Here is a 26,020-nt window from a genome sequence, read left to right on the forward strand (position 1 = left end):
AGCCATATCTGTACTATTGTCCTTATACTTCAATTGTTGTAATGGAAGTAGGTGGATTGCCTTGTGAAAAAGATTTCTGGAGATGCTGGTAGTAATCCTCATTTTATTTTATTATTTTAAGAGACCATCTAGTCATTTTACTAATAAAGCAACTGAAATTCAAAGAATAGAAGAAACTTTCCACAAATCACACAGCAGTCCAGACCCCAGTCATCTGACTTGCAGTCCCAAACACTTCCTGGTGAAATTCTTCTATCTGGAGTCAATTAAAGCCATCAGGAAGAGTCTTGCAAAGGATGTGGGTCCAAGAGGGGCTTTTGTAGTCAACTGTTAACTCGCTTTGTTACTACAGGTACATCATTTTGTTTTCTTAAATGTCTGTTTCTTTATTAGGCATCTGTAAAATGTAGGTAATAATTCTCAGGAAGAGAGAACATTTTAATAATGCTCTCAGTAGGATTTGATGGGAATTTTAGACAGACTTTTGTTCTACTTTAGAAAAACTATTCAGTAAATGGAAAGCAAGACTTTATTATTATTATTATTAATTTTTTTTTTGGTAATTACTGCCAAGTTAAGAGGCACTTCAGCATTTGCAGGTGATATAGGAACAAAGTGAAAAAGGGACGGATACAGTGAGAAGAGCAATCCCACACCCTTCCTAAATCTGGTGTTACAGCATGAATCCAACTTACCTGTTAAATTGCCTCCACGGGTCTAATTTAAATCATTCTCACATGGTGCCATTGAAGCCAAGTTATTCTTGCTTTCTATTTTTACAGGAAGTTAGCATTTAGCTTTTCTTTAATACTGTCCAGGAAGTTTATATTTTTGGCTTATGTATCTCAGCTGTATCTAGCTTAAAAATCTTAATCTTCCAAGAAATTTCCTCTAAGTAATTTAGATAGCTACCATATCTACTTTTTGTACCAAATTCATGTTCATCACTATGTGTGTATACATTTTATTGATATCCTTGTTGTTGATTTTGATTCTTTACATGATTATCTAGGAGGCCATGAAATCTGGAAATATTATAATATATAAAGTAATAATCTCTATGGCTCCAGTCTTGATTGCTACCCTGTGTCTTTCGTAGGGAGAAAGGTCACATCTCATTCATCATATCAAACTGTACCCACACTATGTGCATAGCATATTAGTATTAATATTGGAAATCTTCATGTACCAACTAATACTTTTCATTTGTGTTCTTTATTAAGCAAGGAGAATTAATGATGTGGTTCAGTCTGAATTGCCCATGTGAAAATACAGCTAGTGCCATTCTTTGCGTAGACCTGAAAAATTAGAGGAAGCAGGAACTTTCTAGGATTTTACTATACCCCAAATATCAGGAAAGGTTAGAAAAAAAATTATATCCAGATTTCTGTTCACCAGAACTGGCTTCTCTGATAAGTGACAGCTTCATAGTTTTCAAGTATTATCATAGTGGCAGGTTAAATGTGATTGCTTAAGAGGCTTGAGATTATTTAAACTTTCACATCATTTTAGGAGAGAAAACAAACAAAGCCTAAGGATATGGTTTGCAAAGTATTCTGTACTTTTTTATTTCCTTCACAATAGGGTAGAATAGACAAAATTACAGAGGAAAATGACCAAAGACTTCACATTTTGTGCCTCTCTTCGGTCATTCCATTGCATCCGGACGTGATCACTCTTCACTTATAATTTTTGTATGAACTTCCCGACTCTTTACCCGCAATTTGTTGACCTGAGACTCTGCAATGTCAGCCCTTTCCTCTGCTTCCTCCAATTCATGCTGGATCTTGCGGAATTTAGATAGATTTGTGTTGGATTGTTCCTCCTGAGAATAAAAATGGAATTGTAAGAAGCCCTTACTGCACATCTTTCTAGACTAAAGACTTAAGGGATGAAAGGATTTGGCATCTTTAGATAAGCAGAATCTTACCATCTCCTAGATTTTGCTTATCACTGAAATTAATATTGTGATTTAACTGGGGCTTGGTGCCTCATAAATAATCACATTCTTAATTTTTAAACCAAAGTATATTAAAAGATGTGTACCACAAATAGAATAATAAAAAATGTTAAGATCAGAGGAGAAGGAAAGAATATTAAAGTCAAAGTTGTTAATACTTGATGTTAGATGATGACTGTTCCCTAAAATTAAGTATTCTATATCATATTAAGGATGAATTTAATAATAGTTTTTAAAATTGAAATAAATGATGTATTTTACTATGAATGTTTTGGCACAATACATTCACTTTTTTCTTCCTGCTTTGGATGTAAAAATTGTACTGACAGACTCCCTAATATAAAGTAATCCTTACATTGTAGGAACTAAGCCTATTTAAATACCAATAGAAATTTTCTTTAATAAAGTAAGGGTCTTACAACTTAATAATTTACCCATGCTACAACTGCACTCATGAATAAAATGGCCTGTATTTTCTTCCCCCTGTTCTCTCTTGGACAGGTTCTGGTATGAGGGTTATGCAGGCTTCTTAACATGAATTGGAAAGCTCTCTGTCTTTTCCCATGATCTTGAACAGCTTACATAGCTGAGGGATTATCTGTCCCTTGAAATTTTGAAAGACCTATCCGGTCCTGGGTCCATTTTCAGAAGTAATTCTGAAATAACTTATCCAGCCAAATTGGTAATTTATATTCTCCTAGAAAAATCATAAATTTCCTCAGGATTTCAATTTTTTTGGTAGGTTTACATGGTAATTACACCAATTTTTTTTATGTCCATGGTTTATTTCTTTTCTTATTTATAATGTTGTGAGTTTATATTTTCTCTCACTTTCCCCTTGATTAAACTACTCAAAAGTATATCAATTCCCCAAAGTTATTAGATATAACTAAAATAGTCAAATTAGAAAATATTACACTCTAGTTAATCAATTTATCAATTTCTACCTTTTTTAATAGTGCTTCTTTTTTCCATTGTTTTGTTATTCATAATTTCTGGATTACACTGTCCACTTATTAATTTATTTTTATTTTTGACTCATAATGAAAGCACACACAGCAATGAAGTAACTTTCAGTCAATAGCTTTGACTTCATTATGTAGGTTTGTAAAAGTAGCATCTTCCTTGTAGTTTTATTTATAATTAATTATTCAGTAATTATGATTTTTATTTTAAATTTATCTAAAGAAATATAAAGGAAAATTTCTTCTTTAGCATTTAAATATAGGGATTTTTGTTTATATTTTCTCATCACTTGGCAATTTTAATATTTATTTTTTAGTTTTCAGCGGACACAACATCTTTGTTTGTATGTGGTGCTGAGGATCGAACCCAGGCCCCACGCATGCCAGGCGAGCATGCTATCTCTTGAGCCATATCCCCAGCCCTCACTTGGCAATTTTAGCAGACAATGACCAGAGATTATGGCCTGTGTTATTTCTGCTTTTAAATTTTTGTTTCTTTGTTAAGTGAAAGTTAACTTTTAAAACCAAGCTTTTGATATTACAAATGATAAGAAATAAAACTACAAAAATGAACAGGATAATGAATCTAAATACCCATTAGCTTTTCTTAACCCAAGGACTTCATTCTTCCCTTCTACTTTAAAGATACTTACAGCCTCTTCTGCTTGTCTCTTGTAAGATTTCACTTTTGCCTGAAGTTTATCTACCAAATCCTGAAGCCTGAGAATATTTTTCCGATCTTCTTCCGTCTGAAAGATCATAAAAACCATAGGACCTTATTTCTAAAGCGCTATTGTATCATTGTATATGAGCATTTCACATTGATTTGGAAGAATGCTTAGGTGATAAAAGTTAATGCTGTACCTGGTAAGTGAGTTCCTTCACTCGCCTCTCATGTTTGCGCAGACCTTTGACAGCTTCAACATTACGCTTTTGCTCGCTCTCAACCTCCCCTTCCAGCTCACGCACCTGCAAATAGGTAGGCTCTTAGAAAGAACTTTAATCAAATCAGGCACTGGAAGCAGAAGGAAATAGATATTGGGAGACCCACCCTGGCCTCCAGCTTCTGGATCTGCTTCTTGCCACCCTTCAATGCCAGCTGCTCAGCCTCATCCAGACGGAGCTGCAGGTCCTTCACTGTCTGCTCCATGTTCTTCTTCATCCGCTCCAGGTGGGCGCTGGTGTCCTGCTCCTTCTTCAGCTCCTCAGCCATCATGGCAGCCTGGTTAGCAAATAAACCAAAAAAATCAAGAAAACTATTGCTGTAGGCAGACGTACTGCTAAATTAATGGAGAACTATGCCTGCTACTCACATCAGTGATGGCCTTCTTGGCCTTCTCTTCTGCATTGCGGGCTTCCTGGATGATGTCCTCCATCTCTCCTTGCATTTGGGAAATATCTGTTTCCAGCTTCTTCTTGGTGTTGATCAGGCTAGTGTTCTATTTTAAAATAACATATACATGTGGTCTTCTTATTATGCTATCAAAGTACCATTTTTTGAAAAAAAATTAGGTTAAAAACTACAAGAAATGCTTTCAGTATTAAGGAATTTTGTTATGTAGTGCAAATAAATAAAATAGAAATGTTATAGAATATTGAACATCTTCAAGAATATACTTCATAAGCAGACTAAATAGCTGTATAATATTAAAATTATCATTTACCAGTGAAACCATTCACAGGGATAAAATAATAATGTTCACAAGAATCAATTTCTGCACAATAAAATGTCAATATTAATAGAAGAGTCAGTAAAACTTAAAAAATAATAGACAATGAGTTAGCCTTAGATTATTATAGGAAGTGAGTCAATAATATTTGTTTAACATAAAATAGTGGAAGTTTTCTCAATAATAAAGTAAAAAAAATGATGAAAGTATAAAACCTGGCCGTCATATAAAAAATTCAGGCCTGTATATTCTGGGCATGTAAACATCAACCAACAGGGGAGTTCTTTGTTCTAAATCCCACCTGGGTGTGGAGGAGCTGGACACGCTCACTGGCATCCAGGAGCTCCTGTTCTGCGATTTTCCTGCTCCTCTCGGTCTGCTCCAGTGTGGCCCGCAGCTCCTCAATCTCAGCCTGAAGCAGGTTGGCTCTGCGCTCAACCATGGCCAGCTGTTCCTTCAGGTCCTCCTGGCCCCGGAGAGCATCATCCAGGTGCAGCTGGGTATCCTGTGCAATGAGAGATCATTGAGATATCATGTTCTCAGGCTGCAGTCATTACAATTGTCCTGGAATCATCTTTTTGTTTTTTGGCAGTGCTGGGGATTGAACCCAGGGTCTGTGCATGCAAGACAAGCACTCTACCAACTGAGCTATATCCCCAGCCCCGCCCCCCCCCCAGGTCCATCTTTTGAAGCCATTTACCTTGAGTATGCCTTGAGTGTTCCTATAGTTCCTCAGGGCCTCAGCAGCCATGCGGTTGGCATGGTTCAGCTGGATTTCCATTTCATTGAGGTCTCCCTCCATCTTCTTCTTGATCCTGATGGCATCATTCCTGCTCCTGATCTCAGCATCCAGTGTGCTCTGCATTGACTCCACGACTCTAATGTGGTTTCTCTTCAGCTGGTCAATTTCCTCATCCTTCTCAGCAATTTTCCTGTCAATTTCAGACTTGACTTGGTTCAGTTCAAGCTGGATGCGCAGGATTTTCCCCTCTTCATGTTCAAGAGATGCCTTAAAGACCACAAAAGATGACATTAGCAAGAAGCATTCTGAAGTTTTTCTGCAAGGCATTAATTTTATTCTGTCTATCTTTTTACAACCTACAGAGCTGTATTTAATTTTTTCTGATTTGTTGGTGTATAAGATACAATTCAATCTGTACCTCAGCTTCTTCTAAAGCAGCCTGAAGTTCGCACTTCTCTTGTTCTACTTGTTTCTTTATTTTCTCCAGTTCATGGATACGTTTTCCTCCCTCTGCAATCTGCTCCGTGAGGTCAGAAATCTCCTCTGTTGTTTGGGTAAAAGACAGGTAAGAACTTGGTCAAACACAAGCATGAGAGAGAGATTCCTCCAAGTCATGAATATTATTGAAAGTGAAAGGGACTCACGCTGCAAGTTTTTGTTCTCTCGCTTCAGGGTTTCTAGCTGATCCAAGGATTCCTCATAGGCATTCTTCATCTTGAACAGCTCAGTACCAAGGGAGCGGGCCTCCTTCTGGGATGCTTCCAGCTCAGCATGTGTTTCCTCATATTTCTGCTTCCATTCAGCCAGGATCTGAAAAATCCAGAGTGGTTACCTGCTGTATAGGGCAGAAAAAAGTCACAGAGAGCAGTGAATGCTACAGACATCACCTTATCAAAGTTCCTTTGCTTCTTGTCTAGGGCTGCACAGGCAGCATTGGTCCTCTCCACATCAAGCATGAGGTCCTCGACCTCATTCTGCAGCCTCTGCTTTGTCTTCTCCAAGGATGCACATTTGGCATTCACAGCTTCCACGTGTTCCTCAGCAGCCTGTAACCTCTGAGCCAGCTTCTTCCTGAAAAATTATATAAAATTTTAGGGAGAAATAAACATAATAACAATCACAAATTGTTAGCACACTGAAGCATATTGGAAACTTCACACTAACGTGATCTATTAGTTCAATCAACAAACATCAGCAAGCTCTTTTTATAAACCAGTCATTGAGACAACAGTGAATAAGACAAAAATGTTCCCTGCCATAAAGCTTACAAACTAGTGGGAGAGATAAACAATAAGCAAGTCAGAAAAATCCATGACCACACTTTCAATATAAGTATGAAAAAGAGAAGTAAAGTAGGGTACATTATGGGCAACTACTTCAGGTATTCAGGAAAGGCCTCCCTTGGGGGATAACATCTGAGTCAAGTCACAACACCTGAAAGAAGTCACAATGAACTAGAGGGAGACCAGTATGGGAAGTATTCTAACCAGAGGGAACTGCACAAAACCCTAAATTAGCGATGAGCTTGGTGTGCTTGGCATATGGCTTAAGCTCTGTAATTAGTAATCATTTGCCATTTTTGATTTCTTAACTGGATTTTAGTCTTGTGCAGTAGGAACTACTGTTTGCTCTATTCATGAATCATTCTCAGGACTTGGTAGTGACTGGCAAATAGAAACTAGTTAATTAAGCATTGTCAAACTAATTCACTGACTGTGCCAAATTTTCAGCACATTCTTTCAGTGCTGTGCACATACTTAGCCTCCTCTAGCTCCTCTGTGCGCTGGATGGCATCCGTCTCATACTTGGTCCTCCACTGGGCAACCTCACTGTTGGCCTTGGACAGCGCCCTCTGCAGCTCCGCCTTGGATTCTTGCTCCTCCTCATACTGCTCCCGCAGCAGGTCACAGTCATGGCGGGAGGACTGCAGGGCGTGGGCCAGGGCATTCTTGGCCTGTGGAGATAGTTATGCCTTCATTTTACTGGATGTTTAATTGTTTAATTTTTAAGTTTCAATTCAAAACCGTCTAAAAGTTGGTATAACTGGATCTGTTTATGGTCAACTCAGAATAATTGTTACCTTTACTTCCTCTTCAAGCTGCCTCTTTAATTCCTCAATCTGTTGAGTAAATGCTTGTTTTCCCCTTGATAACTGAGACACCAGAGCTTCTTTTTCATCAAGCTGGCGTGAAAATTCACCTAGACAAAGAAATGGCACATTGTTTTTTAAATGAAGAAAATATTCTGCAAACCCATGTTAAAAATAAATTTTATTCTTATCCCCCCTAAATGAATATCAAATTATTGAATTCTATATTGACATCTTCATAGTCAATGCTAAATTTGGGTATTTATGGTGGAACTTCCATATCAATCCATATGAATAAATATAGCTCAAATTTTTTGTCCTCTCCATAACTAATTATTTTAGCCTTTTATATGTTGCAAAACCTTTTGAAGGCTGTCAAAAAGGGAGATAAAATGTCCAATTCTACATAGTTTCACTTCCATAGACTTTTGAGAGATAGGCCTGTCCATAGCCCTAGTCATTAATTTAATGTTGATACAAATTTTTTTTAAAAAAATGTGTCTTGACAAAGAAGTCCTGAACCCATGCTGGAATGACCTCTATTCCAACATCCCCTTTGTGAAAAATAAATATTCAAGGCCTTTCTAGAGCAGAGCTTAGTTTCGTTATATGAAAATATTTATTCCAGTGTTGTCCCCAAATGACCTTGCACTTAGATGGAGAGTCTGAGCCTTTCAATGAATCATACATGATCTCAGTTGCTTTTATTAGACTGCCACCAAATCATTTGTTCTTAACCATATCATCATCACCACCACTCTTAGGCACCAAACAAGAGGGGAGGTTTACCAGATTCAGTCTGTAGGCGTCCCCTCTGGGTTGTCAGGTCATTGATGAGCCGCTGCTGCTCTTCTTCTTTGGATTTCAGTTCACTCACTTGGTCCTCTAGAGTTCGGCACATTTTCTCTAGGTTGCCCTACAGGATAAAAAGCGAAAGAAGGAAGTGGAGACCCTTCAAGATAGTGATCTTTGCAGCAGCTAAGAATTCTCCCCAAATGAAATATCTAATAATTGTTTTGATTCATAAGTCAAATTATCTAATATGCACTGTGATATAGAAGAATTTATTTATTTTTATTTTATAAAAACTAGTCATGAAGCTATGGGCAGTATTAATATAAAAGTTAAATAGTAGGTTTCAATTTTAAGATTTCACAAGAATTATATGGTACATACTCTAAAGGCATATTAAAAACTACTGCATTGCCTTTCTATACACTGAAACCTTGCTATTGGATAATTGAAAACATGGGAGAGTTGTACTCTCCAGTTGGGGGACTGAAGAACACAAATGACCTATTTTCCAAAGCTAGCACTGTTATTATAAATGGGGTGATACGCTGCTGTGCTTTGGTTTTCTGTTTATTTATATGTTAAATGAAAATAATTAAATATTTATTTTATGCTTACCTTCCTGGATAACTGCAAATAATAAATGACTTAATGTGTATAATGTGTCCTTTGTGAACTATGATGTGTCCATATGGGTTAGTGTCATTAATGTCAGTTTTCCCATATCTTTTGTACCTTAGCTTTAGAGATGGTCTCTACATTACTAGCAAGGTCATCAATCTCCATCTTCATCTCACTCTTCTCTTTCTCCAGCTTCTGCTTGACCCGCTGCAGGTTGTCAATCTGCTCCCCAAGTTCAGCCACACTGTCTGCATGCTTCTTCCTCAGGGTGGCAGCTGTGGCTTCATGCTGCAGGGTGGCCTCCTCCAAGTCCCTGCGCATTTTCTGGAATTCAGCCTCCCGCTTCTTGTTCATCTCAATCTGGGCTGAAGTGGCTCCTCCAGCTTCTTCCAGCCGCTCACTGATCTCCTCCAGTTCCCGAGAGAGGTCAGAGCGCTGCTTCTCTGCTTTGGCCCTGGAAGCCCGCTCTGCCTCAATTTCCTCCTCCAGCTCCTCAATGCGAGCCTGGAAATGATGAAAAATACAAACTCAGTTTCTTGTATCAGTCATTTATTTTTCTTGTTGAATTAAAGTGATGGAGATCATGTACTTACCTGTAACTCCTTGATCTTCTTCTGCAATTGAATACCAAGTGCCTGTTCATCTTCAATCTTGCTTTGCAGATTGCTCATTTCAAACTCTTTCCTTTTGGAAAAGCAGCAAATGGCAATAATTTAGCTCATACCCAGCAGTGGAAGCAAATTCCTGAGCTATTCTTTCATACTTACTTTTTGAGCTTTTCATCTAGTTGCTGTTTCTCATTTTCAATGTCCATTATAGACTCTTGGGCCAACTTCAAGTCACCTTCAAGTTTCCTCTTAGCCCTTTCTAGGTCCATACGAAGTTTCTTTTCTTGCTCCAAGGACCCTTCAAGCTAAATATAAATTACATTGAGTAGGAACTAAGAATTCCCAGTTTCCTTTAGAAGAAATAATTTCCTTGATAATGCTGGACTTACATCATCCACTTGCTGTTCAAGCTTGATTTTAGCTTTGGTCAGGGTGTTGACTTTGTCCTCCTCTGCCTGCAGGTCATCCAGGGTCTGCTGGTGGGCCTCTTGGAGGGCCTTCTTCTCCTTGGTCAGCTTAGCAATGGTTTCATCCAGGCCTGCCATCTCTTCTGTGAGGTTTTTCACCTATAGGGGTTAAGAAAGAGGTGACCTCTGCTACTGACTGAGAAGAACCTGGATATAGTGCAACAGAGTATGTTTCATACCTTGTTCTCTGTGGCATGCTTCTCCTTTTCAACCTTGGCCAGTGTCAGCTCAAGGTCATCAATGTCTTTCTTCAGTTCTGAGCATTCATCTTCCAGTTTCCTCTTCTTGGCAGTCAGCTCAGCGTTGATCTCTTCCTCATCCTCAGCTCTCTCGGTCACCTCTTTGATCTTGGCCTCAAGCTGGATTTTGGTTTTGATCAGCTGGTCACATCTTTCCTCTGCATCAGCCAACCCTTCAGCTTCCTTGAAATTACAATTGAGAAGAAAGAATAAAATACTTTAAACTGATAAAAGTATAAATGTTTACATTTTTTTCTTGGATTTCCTGTATTCACTTGTTTATGTCTTCACAGATTTTGTTTCATGACCACTTACTAAAGTGCAGTACATTTTCATATGTAGAAAAAACAAAAAGTATTGGTAGTTGACCTATTCCTTTAGAAGAGTATATTCCACAATAGATTAGAAAACCTCTCTCTCAAAGGCTACCGTTAATGTAGAAAGCAATTAATGACATCAGAGAACAGAGAAGTTGGGCCAAGTTTGGCTTAATAAAAGAATTGGTATTTGAGTTAAGTCTTGAGAGATGGATAGTATTTAGGTTTGCAGAAATCAACTTATTAGGAAGAAAATCATGGTGGGGGATGGGGAAGCATTCCTGCCAGAAAATTTCCACCTGCAACTGCTATTGAAACATATTTCTTTGTAGTACTGAAAGATGACCCTGGTTATGATGCTTTAAATTCAAATTGAGGCAACAAGTAATCAAAAAATTCCTGGCAACCCACTGTTTCCAATTAATGGGAACAGAGCAGGCAGAAAATGAGAGAAACATGAAATTTATATTCACCAGTGATCTTCCATATCAACTTTTGAATACACAGAAGAATATATTCTCTGTATAGCTATGTAGTGAATGTAGTGGTGTAGAACAGATTCTGAGTAAATCTTTGGGGAGAACAGAAAAAAATTTGGAATAGATTTGAAGGGGGTAGAGGCAATAAAGAAAAAAAATGCAAGGGGAGGCTCTTTTTTCCTACTGTAATCTTGAAGGAGTTATTATACTGCCCAAACTTGACAGCAGAGACTAATATTATCTGAAAAAAAAATATGATTTTGTGATGAGTAAATTATACCAGACTAATTCAATTCTTTCTAAATGAAAAACAGTCCTATAAATTGCATTTCCAAGTTGATGGTAGCAGTTCTAAAATGATTGGCCCAAGAGCGAGCAGTGAGGAGCTTGGACAGAATAGGAGAGAATTGTAAGTAGGCAGAGCAATTTAGATACTGATGAAGCAATCTAGGTGTGGATGTAATAGGGTACTGACTATGGTGATAGATTGTAAAGAGTGGATAAGAATTTTTTATATCGATAATTAACAAGAATTCAATAAAATTTGGTGTTGAATGCTGCCATTTGCCAGCTGTCAATATTGTAATTTAAGACTCATGGACATTAAAAAAGTGTTCAAGGAAGCTTCAGGAAAAAAATCTCCCTCTGTGATGTCCTCCCCTTAATATTTTATCTGGGATTACTTCATGTTAAAATCGCTTCCAAGGACTTTCTTCAAAAGGAAAAGACATAAATCCTGGAGTTTAATAAAATTGTAGAATGAAAGATGATGGACATTTCTACCTAATTGTTGTGTATGGAAGGGATTCAACAGGCAATCAAGGGATACATGGAGGGCTTCACCTTTCTCTCTCCAATGCTTGTCTGCCCTGCTGACTATCCAGCCCATTGCCCATAATGGTCAGAGTTCTAGCACCTGCATTCTGATTAGCAATACCCAACATGGTACCCCAACTTACAGACTGAACTTGGAGCTGCAAGTCATTTTTTTCTTTTAGCAGTGACACCATCTTTTCTTCTAATTCCTTCCTTTTTGCCTCTGACTTGGCAAGTTCATCTTTGGTTTTCTGGAATTCTTCCTTCATGGTGGCCATCTCCTTCTCAGTTTCTGCACTCTTTAGCAGAGGTTTGATCTTAAAGAACAGTTTCATCCAGGGCCAGTGCTTGACATTCATGAAGGCTCGTATGTTGTATTGGATACAGAAGATGGACTCCCTAAAATTCAATGACTGCAAATTAGGTATTGTGTGGATGATGAAATGAGTTGAAATTTAGGCAGCAAGAGTTGGAGGTTCTGTCCCCACTCTAATCCTCACCTTCTTTGAAGTGAACAGATTAAGCAAGTGATATTTTAGGGGTGATAGTTGAGGATTTGCTATTCCTCTACTCATTCCTCTACCTCATTGCTTCTCAAACTTTGGAATGAATAAAAATGACCTGACGGGATTGATAAAACACTGATTCCTGAACTCCACCTCCAAAGAGTCAGATTCAGAGGATTTGGGGTGGGACCTGAAATTGTGCACTTTTAACAGGTTAACAAGGGATGGTGATAATGCAAATCAAGGACTACACTTTGAGAAGTACTGCTGTGCCTCAGTGCCTCTCAAACATTCTTACTAAAATACCATAAGGGAAGCAGGAGGTGAACACAGCCTTTGAAGATTGTGGGGTATCTGATTAAAGATGCTAGAATTTATTTGACAATCTCTAGTTTTATATTTTAATGTGGTGTGAATTTTGCATTATACTCTATAATACCACATTTGCTTTAATTTAGGTTATTTGAATAAATTATTTACCCTCATTTATAGACAATTATTTACATATATATGTGTATGTGTGTGTGTGTATGTGTATATATATATATATATATATATGTTTAGGACCCAAATTTATTATTTTTAGTGAAATAGAATACCACAGAAGTTTAAGCATAATTTCAAATAGTAAAAATAAAATTTGTTTTATGTAAATTGTTTATATATTTACACATATGTGTGGATATACATAGAATGGCAATGTAAAATGCATATATCACTATAGGTCCTGGTCATGTATATCCTGCAGCCTGAGAAGCCTAGCACTATAGTCTTTGAATTCTGTCCCTTCAACAAATTAGATCACCAGGAAGCCATATCCCTTGATGACATTGTATTAATTTACTACAACAAGTCTTTCATAGACAAAATGCCCTTAATATTTTAAATCATGATAGTTCAATAATAGAAATGATCAGATGAAGGAAGGCTAATACAGGATTATAACCTGTATAAAACCATTCTTGAAAATGCTATACATTTCAATGTCCTCTCTTTAATCATCTGCCTAATAAATCATATTAGAACCAGGTGCTACAGTAAAATTTGTCTCTGCTTTCTCACTGATGTATTTTCTCTTGTTAGATGAAAACTATGAACACTTCATGCTTCTCAGTTTTTTACCCAAACACTCAGAATATATTTCATGGTGATGATCCTTTAAGTTTTCCTTCATTTCTCTATGGGACTCTTACCATTCCTTCAGTGTCCTCAGCACAGTTGAATCTGTAAGCCACCTCAAGTGTGTTTTTGAGGATGAAAGACATGAATAAACAGTACATTTTTATACCTTCTCTCCACCATCTTCTGGTACTCCACTCTTGCCAAGAACCCTCTGCACATGGCCTGGGTGCGGGTAATCAGTTGGGCCAGCTTGTCATCTCGCATCTCCTCTAGGAGCCCCAGAAGACCAGCTTTGAAAAAGACCTGTGTGGGGGCAGTGTTCCAGATTAGAAATGTTGCATCAAATACAAAAGAACAGGAATAGTATCAGATTGGATTTAGAGAATGTTACCTTAGTGTGACCAAATTTATACTGGGTGTGGTCAATGTCAATGGACGCCAGGAGCTTCTCAGAAGCCTTCTTGCTGTCAATATACTGTCCTTCAGGGATAGCACTTGCGTTTAGTACCTTGTATCTGTAAAGCAAATGCAGTTTAAAAAAATAAAATAATGCTTGGTTTACTAATAAAACAAATAATATCTAAATATTAAATGATTTATTTAAAAATAAAAGTTCTTAAAAATATTATTATTTGTTCAAAGAGGGATGACATTGCTTACATGGATGGTCAACCTATTGGCTATCAAGTTGTACTCCATTTTACCATCTCTTAAAGAGTTGCAATTTTCTTTTCTGCCTCATCAGACCCTGTTCTCAGAAAAGAATTTTATAATCTTGTTCACATTAAGCTATAGATGACCTATAAAATATAATGTTATCCCTGCTTGATGAATTTGCTGTTTAAAATCCTGAGTCCAAGAGTGCTTTTTATTGAAAAATCTGGTAGAAGATACTTCAGGTATGGAGAGCTGCCCTAAACACTTAAAATCAAACTTAGGGTGCATCGAGTCTTGAACACTGAAGCTCTCTGTCCAACTCCACCAGACCTAGACTTAGGAGAGACCTGCTCCCTGCAGCTGCCACCCAAGCTTATTCTTGGATTTACAGGACAGGCTTATCTAGGAAGGAGAAAAAGGATCTAAGGAATTGTGACATGTCCCCTCTGTTTCTGCGAAACACTTGGAAGCTTATGTATGAGAGAAAAATGAAGATAGATACAGTTAAAGGAAGCAATAGAACAGGAATTATTTGAAGTTATACATGCATGGGAAAGTTACCAACTCAGCCACTTATTAAATGTCTGACTTTGGGCAAATAACTTATCTCTCTACACCTCAGGTTATTCATCTATAAAATGAAGTCATGTTAGTGCCTACCTGTACTATGTTTTTATAATGACTAAATGAGATAATTCAAACATACTAAGTATTCAAAAAGATAGTTCTCATAACTAAATTGAAATTAATGCACACACATCTGTAAACTAGTTGGGAGCTTGGTAAATTCAATGAAAATTCTACACAGTGGTTAAAATATAATATACCTATTAAATACCTTAAAGATATATTTGAGGTGTACACTTTTTACTTTTTTGGCTAATTAAAATTTTTTCACTAAATTGTTCTCTTATACTAAATTTATTTGCATAAAACTTCAAGATATGCCATAATTAGGACAGTCTGACCTCTGCTTGAAATCTGCATAAAGGATTCTGCTTGGGAATCCTTTCCTACAGATGCGGATGCCTTCCAGCACACCATTACACCTCAGCTGGTGCAGGACAAGTTCATGCTCCATGGCACCTAAAAAATACATACATATTTCACTGCAGAGTTCTGAATAAGGGGGTGTGGCAATAATGTCTTCTTCTTTCATTCTATAACTTCTTACCTGGAGTTTTAGTTTCATTGGGAATGATACACCTCACAAAATGAGGGTGGGTGCTCCTGAGGTTGGTCATCAGTTTGTTCAAATTCTCCTGTAAAACCAGGAAAAATCCTGTCATCTCAGACTGTGGACATGGTAATGAACAGTTGGCAGTGTTTATAAAGCCAGTCTTTATGGCTGGGTTGAATGACCTGAATGGACTGTTTTCATTTAAAAGAATAACTCAAATGCTTCTCCTGAGATTAGTTTCTTCCTCAGTACATTTTCTGAATTTAGGTTGGCAGGAGTTACTCACAGCAACCAAATGTGCTTCTTTTCAGTTTATACCAGCACTGTCCTTCTTTCTACCTACATTCTTGGCAACCCACAGACACAAGGCCACTGCTACCCATACTAGATGATCATACTCTCTTCTACTAAACTCTATAGTTCTTCAAAACAAAAATGCAAGCCTGCACACAATTGAACTTTTTCTCATAAATATAGCTCCCTCTTTCCAGTTCTGTAAAATTTTAGGACATAAGATTATCTATAAGTAAGCAAATCTACCAGTTATAATTGAGAATTAATTTAAGAGCAAGGACACCATGTGAGCTTTGTTATAGGTTATCTGCTAGATGTCATTAGTCTTGCCAATGTCTGTTAGTCTCTCTGTGTACATGTCATTGTTCCTTGTCAGACTCACTAGATTATGAATATAGAGCATTAAGTTTTATGAAATTTCCTATCACATATTCTTCACTATTTGGCTTAGCATGAAAGGTGAGATAATCATTTCTGAGTAATTTAAATCCTTTCTCTCCAAATTTAAATCAATAGAAGTCATTAGCTAATGTCAGTTCTTTCCTAATGTCTCTTGAAAAGAAGATCTTATATTTCTGAAAACGAATTTATGGGCTAGGGGTTTAGCTCAGTGTCTAGCACATGCAAGGCCCTGCGATCATTCCCTAGTACCAGAAAAACAAAATTCCCAAAGTAACTGGGAAATGTAAGAACAATTTCTTCCTTACCCTGAAAAGGGCAGACACAGTCTGGAAAGAGGAGCCCTTCTTCTTGCCACCTTTCTTGGCAGCTCCGCCACTTGCCTCTGGAGAAAAAGAAGTATCATTTCAATGTGGTTCTGAATCAAAAGGGCTATCCTTGCCAATTTGCAGATGTCTGTGCTTTTCTGTGTTCATCAAATGGAGCATTTCCTCACTCTCTTGGTGCCTCTGTTTGAATTGTATTTTTAACTAAGTTTGCATCCACTTTTCTGTGATTCATTCTTCATTGGGAAATAATGTGAAGGCCATTCCCTTTATCATATAGAAATGGACACCCCGATATTTGGACATTTAGGATATATTAACTTCAGAAATCATCAATAAAGCAAGTATAGAGAGGCAGAAGTTGGTCACTACATTATCTTAAATATCTCCAGCTATTCAGTGTAGTGGAAGAAGCAGAAGCAATCATAGAAGCTGAGGCTTTTCATTGGTTGAGAGTATGATAGTTCCTCCTTTCTCACTCTTTGCAAGTAGGACCCCTATTTGTGGTGACTCCAGCCACACATGTATAATTATAGACCAGCCTGCCTACTCAATGCTTAGGCGAACAATGGGTTTGGCCAGCAAACACTCTGCCAGGACTATGAGTTTTCCAGCCTCAATCTAACATCTCATTTTGTAATATCTACAGAAAATGTTAGACTTTTGGGCATTACCTGCTTCAGCAGTTTGAGCCCCAGAGAAGAGATAAGCTAGAGTTTTCAATGAAGACTTCTGGTACAGCCCAACCACAGTCTCATTCAGGGGGTCCTTGTTCTTGTCCAGCCAGCCAGTGATGTTATAGTCCACAGTACCAGCATAATGGATCAGGGAGAAGTGAGCCTCAGCCTTTCCTTTGACCACCTTAGGCTTCTGGAAGTTGGCAGACTTTCCAAGATGCTGCTCATACAGCTTGTTCTTAAAGGAGGTGTCTGTTGCCTTGGGGAACATGCACTCTTCTTCCAGGATGGAGAAGATGCCCATAGGCTGAATTTAAGACGAGGTAAAAGGCATGTGGGTAAATGTGAAAAGCAGAGTACATGGGCAGTAGAGACCAAGTAGACAGAGGAGGTTACCTTCTCAATGAGCTCAATGCAGGCAGCCAGGTCCATCCCAAAGTCAATGAAGGTCCACTCGATGCCTTCCTTCTTGTACTCCTCCTGCTCCAGCACGAACATGTGGTGGTTGAAGAACTGTTGCAGTTTCTCATTGGTGAAGTTGATGCACAGCTGCTCCAGGCTGTTGAACTAAATAAATAGATGTGTTTATTTCTCTCTTAAAAAAATTGAGCATTTAAAAAAATACAGTACTTTTAAATTTAAAAATTTTTGTCCAATAGCCTTTAGATGATAGATGTGAAAATCACTGGACCAAAGAGATTCCTTTGAAATAAAAAGTAAAATGTATGGAAGGTTTGAAGACATGTGGAATCTACTATTTCTCCTACTGCCGTTTTTATAGAAAATCCTACTAGTATTATTTTCCCCTGCATTTGCTAAAGTTTACTCAGGTGTTTTCTTGAGTTCCTACTTAATCATCCCATATTTATTCCCATTATCTTCTACATCTTTTAGAGGGCTCCTAGTTTTCAGTGGACTTATGAGCCAACTTGCAACCCCTGAGAAATTGTCTAGGAGTCTACATTATGAGGAATTCACTTTGGTCAGCACTTCAAGTGAGCAATAATTACCACTTCTATTCTTTAATGTGAAATGAAAAAAATCATAATACCAAAAATCACATGCAGTATGAGAATATACACTTATATTTTAAAATTCCACCAAAATGTTAATATTAACTAGATATAAAGTCCAATTATGTGGAATCTTTTCCCTTGACTTTTTTATATTTTATGTAATGTCCAAATCTTACTTTAATAATTAGGAAGAAGATAAACTTCTTAAAAACTATAAGCAGGAAAAATGTATCTCATGATCAAATATGAACTTTTGTTTCATTATATCACATTAATGAGCATTAAAAGCTAATTTCATTTATGAATGCTGAATCTAAATTATAAAGTTTTTCTCAGCTTTTATTATCTGTTTAAGTATTTCCAAATGATTTCTCCACTATACTTTCAGAGCATACTTAATCACAAGGTTTACTTTGATATTTTCACATTAGCTTCATTTTGCTTTGTGGGATTTTTAGAATCCTTCTCCCTCCACAACACCAGATTAATTCATAACTCCCTTTGGATCACTTAGCAAGTCAAGTCGTCATTAAGCATTTTGTTTCTCATAGAAGTGGAATTGCCACTACAATAAATGATTTGTAGCTGCCAAATCAATCTAAGTCTTAATATAACTGACAGTTGTAAGAAAAGGTTATGATATTCATAAATTCTTTGTTGTTACTATTCCCATGTCCTACTATAAAAATCTCTTCACCAGCCAGCTACATACTCACATCAAAAATCTCAAAGCCAGCAATGTCCAAGACCCCAATGAAGTACTGTCTGGGTTGCTTGGTGTCCAGTTGCTGGTTGATGCGGGTGACCATCCACAGGAACATTTTCTCATACACGGCTTTGGCCAGAGCACCCACTGCGTTGGTCACCTTGAAAGACAAAGACAGAGCTCTTAAAGTTATGTAAGGGCTATAAAAATGTTCTTTGTCCTGGTGATGAATTTGAATTATGTACCTACCTGCTCTACAGTCTGGCCTTTGGTAACATACTCATTGCCGACCTTGACCCTTGGGTAGCAGAGGGCTTTGAGCAGATCAGCAGAGTTCAGACCCTGGAGATAGGCTGCCTTGTCAGCAACTAAATGGGAATCAAGGTAGAACAATTTTATTATGGCCCAAAGATACCCACTTCTTTAAATTTTTTAAGCTACGTGTGTTTTGTACAGTTTTTTATGTATAACTTTTTGAACTTTCTTGTCCATTTTTTCATTAAGTTAAAGACGTTGGTAATGGGTAGTTTGCCCTAAAGAACTTTAGAAATGATAGAAACTATCTAATGCCCATGTTTCACACAACATATTATTTTCGTATAAATTAACACTTTTTAAAAGTGAATTTGTCTTCTCTAGGAAAACTCACAGGAACAGGTTAAAAATGTGAGTCAAACAAATATGACATCAACTCAGCTGATACCTTCAGTGCCATCTGGCTCAGCTTGCTCTTCACGCTGCTTTTGCTTGAATTTCATGTTCCCATAATGCATCACGCCTCCCGTGAGTTTATAAATAGACACCTTTTCTTCATTAGTGAAGCCCAAAATATCAATAGCACTCTGTCAAATAATCAATAATGTACCTGTTAAGTTATAGTCCACACACTTGCTATTTATAGTTCACATTCCCACTCCTGACTTATTGGTCAAACTGAAACTACCAGTATGAATAGGGGGCAAGAAATTCCTTAGATTGGGCATAAAAGGTTTGGTCAACCAAAAACCAGCACAGAGCAATCTAATTTCAGGTGTGTATCATCTGAGGGTTCAAAAAGTAAACTTAGGGAACAAGGATAGTAAATTTAAGGCCCTTGTTATTTTGAAGGTGGTTTGGTCCATAGAAAATAGACATAAAAATAGTTAAATTGCTTAAATTCCAAAATAATAAATTTTTAGACTATTAAGGTAAATTAAAATGTTGTAGAAGCAGATCTTAACATTTTCATAGACTCCAGGAGGCATGCATATGCTCCTAACACTTCAGTCTTTGCTATTTCCATGGGATACTAAATATTTATCTAAATGGACCATTGCTCTGACCCAATGTAGTAATTCCAGTTTTTGTGTGTTCTACTTACATCTGTGGCCATCAGCTCTTCCTGGTCATCAATGCTGGCTACACTGATTTCCCCTTGACTGACAAATGGGTAATCATATGGGTTTGTGGTAATCAGAAGCATTTCTAAATACATAGAAAAGAGCAAAGATAAGCATAATAATCTTCTTCATCAAAGCAAGAGATTTCTAGACAAATTCTAAGATCACTTTATGATGCTTGGTTAAAAGATGCTTGATGGGCAGTGAAGGGACTCTTAAAGGATATTTAACACCATCTCAAATCCCTTAAAGTTGTTGTCAGCGTATCTCCTATCATTCCCTATTTTTAAACACCATTATAATCCAAAAATCATTACATATGAAAAAAGTTGTATCTGTAAGTAGTAGTGACAGTGTTGACTATTTACAATTTAATTTTGAAAACAACCTAAATATCATTAAAATGTATGATATGATTAAGTAAATTATGCTTATTTCTAGAGTGGAATACTATGCAACCATTAAAAGTAATAATGTGAATCTATATTTATTGACATAGAAAAAACCATGATAGGTTCAGCAAAAAATTACAATAGGGAATGTAACTATTATTTCAGTTATGTAAGTTGTATGTGTGTATCCATGTTATGATTTACATATTGAAAATGACTAGAATAATATTTTAGTACTATAGTGATAGAAATTGGAAGTGTTATTTCAGTTTTCCTTTTTCTTTCTTATGAGTTCTTTTAGTGAGCACATACACATTTTAACAAAGTTATAAGCTGTTTATGCCATGCTGAGAATCCAACCCAGGTCCTTGCATATAGTAGGGAAGCATTCTACCGTGGAGTTATACCCCTAGCCTGCAAAGTTCTTTTAAAAATTAAATAACAAGCTGGGTGGAGTGGCACATGCTTTTTATCCAGCTAGCTACTCAGGATACTGAGGCAAAAGAACCACAAATCTGAGGCCAGCCTGGGTAAATTGGTGAGATCCTGTCTCAAAATAAAAACATAAAAAGGGCTGGGGATGTAGCTCAGTGGCAGAATGTTCTGGGTTCATTCCTAGTATCACAAAAATTAAAATAAAGTATGTATAAATTCAACAAAATTCAAACATAAATTCAGAGGTAATATTATAGGAATTTTGAAAAGGAAATATGATCTTTCTTACCAATTAGTTCTGGTTTCTTGTTTGATGTGATCTGATAAAAAATATGGTAACTTCTTTCAGCCTTAAGCTGGAAGGTAACTCTAGACTTCTCTAACAGATCTAGAAGAAAACAAACAATACACGGGTAAAGTATAAAAATTCCTGTGATGTAAAAATTTGATTTTTGGTTAATTTTATAGCTCATAAGGAACAGAAATTATTTTCAAGGATATTTGAGCACTTACATGTTTCAATATCAGCTGAAGCCAGTTTTCCTGTAGTGCCAAAGTGGATTCTGATGAATTTACCCTTGAAAGGAAAACTAATATTATTCTCTTATTTTTCAATAATATCAAATCTTTGCAAACTCCAAAACACTTAAGATGGTAAGGCTTTAATACTAAATCAATTTAGAGATGATTTGTGTCTAGAACTAAAAAACAAACAAACAAACAAACAAAAAACCTATTTTGTAAGTGAAAGAATTTTCTTTTATCTTAAAATTTGTACATTTGATACACATGCTAGGTGATATGTTAGTTTGATTTCATACTGTATAAATATATTAAAACATCATTGTCTGCCTCATAAAGGTAATCAATTATCATCAATTGAAAATAAATGAAAAATTTAATTGTGAATAATAATATAATGACAGGTTAGAATGAACTCAGAAAAGGGCACATATCTTTTAAGACAGGATTTTTGATCCATGTTCAGAAGAAAAAAGTCAGTGTAATATAATGTTAATAAAAGATTCAAAGAATGTATTCACAAACATCCCATCAATTTTGACCTGTGAACAGAGCCAATCATAGCGTCCAAGAGACTTACAAAGCGAGAGGAGTTGTCATTCCTCACGGTCTTGGCATTGCCAAAGGCCTCCAGTAGGGGGTTGGCACTGATGATTTGATCTTCCAGAGTCCCCTGCAAAGGAGAGAGCAGTTCTTGCATCTGGGGCTCAAGAATTTCATACCTGAGAGCCCTAACAGAGCCTGGATTCTGACCATGGCAGCCAGACCCACCTGCATTTTGCCAGAGGTTGCCTCCTCCTTCTTCTTCTCCCCAGTAACTGCAATTGTTGCAAAGTACTGGATGACACGCTTGGTGTTCACAGTCTTCCCTGCACCAGATTCTCCACTGTCAAATCACAACAAAATCAAATGAGGTCCCAAAGCTAGCAGCTATCACATTCATGAAAAGAAAGCATAAAATCTACTTACGTGATCAGGATTGACTGATTCTCCCGGTCTACAAAAGAGAAAATGTGGACATTTAGTACTGTTTTCTTATACATTTGTGAATGACAAAATAAAATGGAATGAACTTAATATTTTTAAGCCTGGGTTTTGCAATTCTTTGGGCTTTGTGGGTATTGGGTCCACCATCTTTCTAGCACCTCTCTTTTCTACTCTCTCCCCCACTTTTGCACACATGCACCCATTTAAAATTAACACTGCCACTTTTATCTGTCTTATGTTCAAGTCTTTCAAGAAATATTTCATTTGAGGAGAAGATTCTGGGATGAAAGAAAATGTTTGAAAGCCAGAGTATAATTGATAATCACATGGCTCTATTTTCCTGAAGCGTCAGACTTTCTTTTTAATACTCTACCATTAAATAAATAACAAAAGCAGACTTGACATTATTATTTGAGTATTGATGACAACTTTAGTTAGTTACATATTTTTTATGGATGAAAGAAGTAATGAAAAATGGATGTTGGAGATATTTTTAGCATGTGGAAAAGTAAGAAAAATAGTAAAAGGAGGTTGCTGTGAAAGTACTCATGGGTTTAGTTATATTTTTCAGGGGAGGATAAAAGTTTGTTTCGATGTTTTATTCTAACAAGGAATTCTTGAAGCTCTTTCCAGAGGAGTTCTGGGTACTTATGATAAGTCTATCTGAGACAATATTGTAAAAAACAGATTAACATAACTGTCTTAATACCTTATATACTTTAAAATATTAGGACAGTTCAAATTGGCACCCGGGAAAGAGAAATAGCATTTGTGGCATGTTTAATTTATGTTCATTGGTCACAATTTATGTTATTGAGAATAAAACCCCAGAGGCAAGGTTTACTCTCCTGTTTTTTTGGCTTAGGGTAAGTGGAGATCCAGTTTGTATGTGTGATTCTGTGTCTGAATGTGCATGTGTGTACACGTACACAGATATGTTTTTATTTTTGTTCAAATTTATTTGAATTTCTGAGTCATTCAAAAATAAATTATTTAATCATGGACAACCTTTACTGAAGTTTAAACATTTAAGAAATCATTAGCCATTACATAATATCTCATAAATAAACCTGTCTCACCTCGAGGGGATAGTTTTGAAGTATGTTGAAATTGGTTTGGTTATAGAATCTCTCTCTCTCCCTCTCTGCCACACCCTCTCCTCTATGGTTCTGCTCTAGAAATACTATGTACACACAAAACATCTGACCAACTCACCAGTCAGCATGAACTGATAGGCGTTGTCAGAGATGGAGAAGATGTGGGGTGGGGCCTCCTGGCGCTTTTTGCCTCTGTAGGCCGTCACCACCTCTGGGTTATACACTGGCAGCCACTTGTAGGGGTTGACAGTGACACAGAAGAGTCCTGAGTAGGTCTTTGCAAGGAAAGAAAGAATTACTACCCAAAGGCCTTTTCTGTTATTTGCTCAGTTCCATAATTAATTGGGTTGTAACAAAAAGGAGGAGTTAAAGTGAATGTTCTACATTTCTTTAAGGCATCAACATGAAAACTAGTTGGTGGATTCAGCAATGTGATAGCAACATCCTTGAGGGAAGGGACCATAATTCAGAATTCTTATTTCTCCCCTCGGAAATTGTCACAGTGCTTTTTTACATGGCAGGAACTGTAAAAACATGTTTGTCTGTTTGCTTGTTTTTAAATGTGTTCTATGAGACATTTGTACTCTTTTAAAGAAAGTCATATACTTCCTTTGCAGAATTAAGATAATTCAAATTTATAACAACATAAATTTAGATATTAGCTAAATGTTTAACAATAAGGAAGTGATTAGGTGAACTGTAGTAAATCTTAAGGCAACATAAAACATGTTTTTGTTTTTTATTTTTCTAACCTTTAAAAAGGTAAACGTGACAGTATGTAACAACACTGGGAATATAGTTTTCAAACTATTTTAAATTATAAAGACACAAGAAAAAATGATGCAAATATATTATGATTACAACAGAGGAGTTTTAAAACATTTGACAACTAGTCCAGAACAGAACAACCAGTTAAAACAGAATTGACCATAAACACCAGATACGCCTGTTTAGGTGTCGCCCAGCTAAATATCAGCACTGGTTAAAAAAAGTATGAATGTAACATAATATATTGAATTTAAAATATTTATTGGAAAGTGAATTATGTTCCAGGTCCCTGCCAGGCAGTAGAAATAAAACATAAATGAGATTGTGTCCCTTGAGGAATTCCCAGTCAACTCAGGAGACAGTGATATAATGAATGATGCAGGAAAAACATGGCCAATGTGATTGCAGGGACTGAAACAATGGGACACACCACCAGACTCTGCCTGGGGAAGTTGGAAAGGTTTCACAGAAGAGGTGGCATTCCAAATAGAAGGAACCAGAACACATAGATGCAAACTACTGTTATTTGGGCAGAGTGAAAATGAGTGAAATTTGTCCCTAAAAATCATTTTTAAGTGATAAAATATAAGTTTATATTTTCCCTCCTTGGAATGATTCTGCAACTGGAATGTGGAGAAGGGGATGGGGAAGATGTAGGCAGATAGTTGAGATATAATCAGTAACTGCTGGGGTTGGGGTTGTGGCTCAGTGGTAGAGTTCTTGCCTAGTATGCATAAGGCACTGGGTTCGATCCTCAGCACCACATAAATATAAAAATAAAGATATTGTGTCCACCTAAAGCTAAAAAATAAATATAAAAAAAAATCAGTAACTGCTCAAATATTTAATTATAGATCTGTGGTCAATTTAGTCAACAAAGATAATGTCCTTCCTTGGCTTTGAATGAAAAGATGGGCTGGTGTTTGCATTGTGCCTTACTAAAGTGTAATATTTATTATGTAGTTCATTATAATAGCATGAACGCTTAACTAGTTATGCTAATAGTGAAAATGAAAATATGTCACTACTTGGGACTCTTTATGCTGCAGTGGAGGCCATGGGCTGATAAGGTAAGCAGTGATGGTAATAAAGACCCCTGGTAGGGGACACTCACATAGATCATCCAGGCTGCATAACGCTCTTTGAGGTTATACAGCACAGCAGGCTCATGCAGGTGGGTCATCATGGCCATGTCCTCGATCTTGTCGAATTTGGGAGGGTTCATGGGAAAAACCTGATCGTCCTTCACTGTCAGAGTCTGATAAACAAGAAGGATGACCATTAACATCAATCAAGTGACCAAACCCTCCCTCCCCCAATTCAATGAAATATGGCAGGTTCCTGGGTCTCTACTCACCGCCCCTGCATCAGTTTTTACTGTCACTTTCCCAGCTTCTCGGCTCTGAATAGTTCCTTTGACAAAGGATTCCTTGGGCTCTGCCACAAACACTGAGGTCTTGGCATCAAAGGGCCTGTTCTGGGCCTCAATGCGCTCCTTTTCAGACTTTCGGAGGTAAGGAGCAGCCTCCCCAAAAACAGCCATTTCTGAGTCTGAACTCATGGCTGCTGATCTCAGAGGTCCTAAAGGGATAAAACATTTCACACTATAGACTCTGAAGGGCTGTTATACCAGTAGATCTTCATATTGGTTGTATTCCATGGGCCCAGTTGGAATTTCCACTAGGCATTTCTACTGTACACCATCGAGTTATTGAAAAAAAAAAACGTAATCACCAAAACTGAAATGCATCAAAGATCTCTATGCATGCAATACTGTATTTAGAGCTTGACA

The 26,020-nt window shown here is 37.0% G+C and overlaps 1 protein-coding gene across 1 annotated transcript; it reads right to left on the reverse strand.

The window, feature by feature from the left end:
* Positions 1 to 1,538: 1,538 nt before the first annotated feature.
* LOC120884505 (myosin-2) lies at positions 1,539 to 25,805 on the reverse strand. The gene is made up of 38 exons (XM_078042896.1): positions 25,586 to 25,805; positions 25,343 to 25,486; positions 23,579 to 23,735; positions 22,346 to 22,373; positions 22,148 to 22,262; positions 21,957 to 22,049; positions 21,368 to 21,431; positions 21,144 to 21,242; positions 20,009 to 20,112; positions 19,352 to 19,490; positions 18,898 to 19,016; positions 18,659 to 18,808; positions 17,323 to 17,493; positions 16,924 to 17,233; positions 16,232 to 16,308; positions 15,225 to 15,312; positions 15,019 to 15,136; positions 13,785 to 13,908; positions 13,560 to 13,696; positions 11,909 to 12,164; positions 10,094 to 10,336; positions 9,837 to 10,013; positions 9,607 to 9,752; positions 9,433 to 9,523; positions 8,954 to 9,343; positions 8,216 to 8,342; positions 7,418 to 7,536; positions 7,095 to 7,291; positions 6,225 to 6,408; positions 5,982 to 6,147; positions 5,756 to 5,880; positions 5,296 to 5,604; positions 4,897 to 5,100; positions 4,239 to 4,364; positions 3,977 to 4,147; positions 3,790 to 3,894; positions 3,579 to 3,674; positions 1,539 to 1,825 (listed from the first exon to the last, which is right to left on the reverse strand). Exons 1-38 carry the CDS (start codon positions 25,787 to 25,789, stop codon positions 1,673 to 1,675), a joined length of 5,826 nt encoding a protein of 1,941 aa, XP_077899022.1. The 5' UTR covers positions 25,790 to 25,805; the 3' UTR covers positions 1,539 to 1,672.
* Positions 25,806 to 26,020: the final 215 nt, after the last annotated feature.

The sequence above is a fragment of the Ictidomys tridecemlineatus genome, chromosome 3 (assembly GCF_052094955.1).
Source record: "Ictidomys tridecemlineatus isolate mIctTri1 chromosome 3, mIctTri1.hap1, whole genome shotgun sequence".
In the NCBI taxonomy this organism is placed as follows: Eukaryota; Metazoa; Chordata; class Mammalia; order Rodentia; family Sciuridae; genus Ictidomys; species Ictidomys tridecemlineatus.

Bases quoted from the DNA above. Each gene is read 5' to 3' on its own strand.
- LOC120884505 (XM_078042896.1), bottom strand. From the start codon at position 25,789: ATGAGTTCAGACTCAGAAATGGCTGTTTTTGGGGAGGCTGCTCCTTAC. The intron at 5,101-5,295 runs GTAAATGGCTTC...CTCATTGCACAG, and splicing joins ACACTCAAGGCATACTCAAG to GATACCCAGCTGCACCTGGA. The intron at 4,365-4,896 runs GTGGGATTTAGA...ATTTTAAAATAG, and splicing joins TCCAGCTCCTCCACACCCAG to AACACTAGCCTGATCAACAC.